Source organism: Buceros rhinoceros, unplaced genomic scaffold (genome assembly GCF_000710305.1).
Source record: "Buceros rhinoceros silvestris isolate BGI_N320 unplaced genomic scaffold, ASM71030v1 scaffold26437, whole genome shotgun sequence".
NCBI classification, from domain to species: domain Eukaryota; kingdom Metazoa; phylum Chordata; class Aves; order Bucerotiformes; family Bucerotidae; genus Buceros; species Buceros rhinoceros.
This window is the reverse complement of record NW_010424389.1, coordinates 7,005-10,922: the sequence shown is the minus strand read 5'-3', so window position 1 is coordinate 10,922 and position 3,918 is coordinate 7,005. Positions and strand designations below refer to the sequence as shown.

At 57.4% G+C, this 3,918-nt stretch overlaps 1 protein-coding gene across 1 annotated transcript in view; it reads right to left on the bottom strand.

Annotated features, from left to right (window-relative positions):
- The window catches only part of LOC104497524 (A disintegrin and metalloproteinase with thrombospondin motifs 7-like), a gene marked incomplete at both ends in the record, with an annotated part of 9,011 nt that overhangs the window by 3,425 nt on the left and 1,668 nt on the right, over positions 1-3,918 (bottom strand). Inside the window, one exon of the mRNA XM_010140790.1 lies at positions 194-1,322. Coding sequence (XP_010139092.1) covers positions 194-1,322 — 1,129 coding nt within the window. The remainder of the gene's footprint in view (positions 1-193; positions 1,323-3,918) is intronic.

Sequence of the window (3,918 nt, the reverse complement as noted above, 5' to 3'; positions counted from 1 at the left end):
GCTGTAGTGGCCACCAAGGGGGCTGAGGTCAGAGATGAGGGGGTGTGGAGCTCTGGATGATGCCCCTCAGGGCCCCCATCAGCACCCGCAGAACAGGGACTCGCAGCAGGATGGGTGCTGCCAGCACTCCTTCCCATCTCCCACCCCGGCCCCTGCAGGGTGGGGAAGGAAAGATCTGCCCTCTTTGTCCCACGGGCTTGCTCGTTGGCCACCGCCACTGCGTGCGTGCCCTCCGGTGTTTCTTCCCACCCTTCCTGCTGCAGGCTGGTGGAGGCAGCACCGTTGGCATCACTGGCGATGGCCAGACCCATTTCCCTTGACTCTCCATGGTCAATCCTTGCAGAGCTGGCCAGGTCGTGCTGCTCGCTGCCGGCGGTACCCAAACCCTCTGTGCTCGCATGGCCCTCGCTGCTGCTCCCTGGTTCTCCCAGACTGTCAGACGTGTCTGTGGGCAGTGGTGGGGAGGGATCAGCCGGGTGAGGAGCCCAGGGAGCGAGGCCATGGCCTGGAGCATCCTGCCCAGGACTGGTCCTTGTTGGCACGGCTCCCTGGGGTTCATCCAGGGGTGGGGGGTTGTGGCTGTTTGCAGAGTCGTGACTCGTGGTGCTCTGGATGGGTGGGCGGTCCTCAGAGTGGGGCACAAACATTGCATCCTCCTCCTCCTCCGTGAAGTCAGGGATGGCATATTCGGGAGCGGCTGCCCCTGCATCCTCAGGGACCGCACTCAGGTCATTCACGGCTAAACCCCCAGGCTCCGTCTCTCCTTCGCCAGGCACAGGACTAGAAGCATTTGCTTCGCTGGTCACCAGATGGTCCTCGCTCACTCCTCCTCCCGGCTTGACGGTGTGCAGGACATCAGCAGGCATCTCACGGGACCCCTCCACGTCATTGGCGCTCAGCTCTGGTGTATGCCCCTCGCCTTTGGTCTCTTTCTCTGTGAAGGGGTAGTAAGACAGATCCTCATGGAAGTTGATAAAATTATAATCGTAGTAAAAATCATCCACAAAGATGTTTCCCTTCTTGGCCGAGAAGTCCTCCTCAGTGATGATATTGACATCATTGGACTCTGGAATATTTGGAATCACGGGGTTAAACTTTGCAATGTGGTGGCTGGGGATATAATGGATTTCATTAAAGATCTCTCTGCTGGAGGACCCGCTGCCAGACCAGTCCGTGTTGGCATTGTCTAATTTCTTCTGGCACTGCGGCAAGCTGCACATAGTTTCCGAGCTGGGTCTTTCTGCGGGGTCACAGGCGGCTCCAGTGCTGTTGCTGCAGTAAACAGGGCGCCTCTGTGTCCCATTTCCACATGTGGCGGAGCACTGGGAAAGCAAGAGATGCAAACATCAGGGACGGGGGTGTGGGCGAGGAGGGCAGGAAGGGGCTGCCCAGAGCCCCTGCCCCTCGCTGGTGCTCCCCTCCGAGATACCAAAGAGAGTCCTCAACTGCCCTGTGCACCACTATGCCTTGGGCACAGGGTGAAGGGGCTCCATGTCGCTCTGTCACGCTCCCACCACCCTCCCAGGTCCCGAGACGTCTCCTGTGCTAGTCCCAGCTGGGGCATGAGGTCCCCTGTACCAGGAGTCAGGAGCGGGGAGTACCAGTCACACCAGTAAGCAGTGTTATTACTGGGTAAATCTACCTCCAGGGCTGCCTCCCTGTTAGAGACCATCCCAGCTCGGGGTTGGTCTTGCAGGGCACTTTGCTCGGGCTGATCCCTGACCCACTCTCCAGCCAGAGAGAATTTTCCCAGGAGATGGACATTGTGAAGGGCGTTGGGCAAGATGACCTACGAGGTCTTTGCTATGACCTATCGCCATGAATTACATCTCTTCTTCTAGAAGAGAATTTTCTGAGGCAGGGGACAATAACATGGGTGTTGTCCTAGTACAGAAAAAGCAAAGGTCAGTAAGGAGCTTTGCTGAGGACTCCCCCTCCTCCACCAGAATGGTCTCTTTGAGATTGTTCGGTATAAAAGAAACCCACAAGCTGGAATGAAGGACAGCAAATTTTCCTGCTGGGTAAGTAAATCTTCGCGCTGCTCACATCACATGTGGGCTGCACAAGCCACCGGCCGCTGTGGTTTGTGGTGACAGACGCACAGAACATTAGTCACATACATCAAAGTGCCTTAGACAACCCAGCCAAGGAGAGCAAACGGCCAGCAAGGGGAACCAACACCCCGGAGGGGATTTCTGCTGAAATCCCAGCTATTGGTGTGAAAATGGGTGGGCTGGGGCAGGGGCTGTCTGGAGATGTTGACCCAGCAGCCAGGGCCCTGTGCCACGCCGGCTGTGGCCACCCCAGCTCCAGGGCTATGCTGGGTAGGAGCAGAAAGGACCCTGAGGACTCTGCCTGGCAGGAGGGACAGTCCACATCGCTGCGTGGCCAATGCCAGGCATTCCCACCAGCCATGCAGCGTTGCTGAGATAAAACCCAACTTCACGTTAACATCTGTGTCAGGGGTGCAAGCGAGCTCTTCCTCCTGCTGGGGTGGCACTGCCAAATCAGGGGCAACAGGGGGCAGCTCCCAGAGAGAGCACCTCATGCAAAAACTTCTCAGCAAGTGCCTCCAGCTCCATCCAGGAGATCGGTTCCAGGCATCGCAGCTCTGCCAGGGGAAGGAGGGGGCTTGTTTGCCAGGGCTGGGTTATCAGGAGAGCCTCCAGGACACAGATAAGAAACGAGGCTGTTAGGAGCTTCAAGGAGGAACACCCAGAGCAGGCAAGAGGGTTCAGCACCAAGCTGGTGGGACGTGCTCCTGCCAGGAGACAGACACTCCTGCTCATGGAGTAATCACAGAATCCCGGAATAGCTCTGGGCTGGAAAAGCCCCTTGATTTCCTTGCGTCCCCCCATTCCCCAGCACAGCCAGGTCCCCACTGACCCCTGTCCCTCAGCACCACCTCCACATGGCTGGGAAACCCCTCCAGGGATGGGGACTCCACCACTGCCCTGGGCAGCCTGCGCCAGCCCTGCACAACCCCAACGGGACAGAAATGGCTCCTCAGGGACAACCTCAACCTCCCCTGCAGCAACTGCAGGCCGGTTCCTCTCCTCCTGTCACTTGTTCCTGGGGAGCAGAGACTGACCCCACCTCGCTCCACCCTCATGTCAGGGAGTTGTCAGAGCCAGGTCGTCTCCCCGGAGCCTCCTTTGCTCCAGGCTCAGCCTGCCCAGGTCTCTCAGCTGCTCCTCAGCACATTGTGCTCCAGACCCTGCTCAAGCTTCTTTTTGGACAACAAATGGTACTTCTGACCACCCCGGTAACTTCTTTGGAAAGTCCCTGAAGCTGGATGCACGCTGCTTTCGGGTCCTTCTGAAGGCACCAAGCCGCAGTGGTGAAGCACTTTGCTGGGCTGCCCAAACCTCAAATAACCCCTTCAGCTTCGCAACTACCAAACCCCCCAACAACCCCCTGTTATTATCGCTGGACAGAAGGACCACGTTCCTGGGAGGCTCCCAGGCCCCTCATATTTCTCTACTTTCTGGTGGTGGTGGAAGTGGAGAAGGAGGAGGGCTCTCGCTTTAACTGAAAGAAGGACCAAACAATTACAGACATCCCCAAACCTCGAGCACATTTTCCCTGGGCTCACAGATCAACAGACCATTGGCGGGCCCACGTCACCACCACAGAGGACGGCTGTGACGGCAGGGGCTGGCTCCGTGCACGGACCCACAGGCAGGTCACGATTTCCCCTTTAAACCTCGTTTCCCAGCCCTGCAGTTGTGGCTTTTGTGGGCCCCTAGAAAAATATTCCTCAATAGCTCCCATTTAGCCTTCAAATTTTCTGTTCGCGTTTTTAGTCTGTCTGTCTCTTAGCAACACGCCCCGTTCCCAGGCTCTCTCATTTCTCTCCCGACATTTGTCTTCACGCTGAACACTTTTTGAAGCCACTGCTTGAACTGGGAGCTGTCA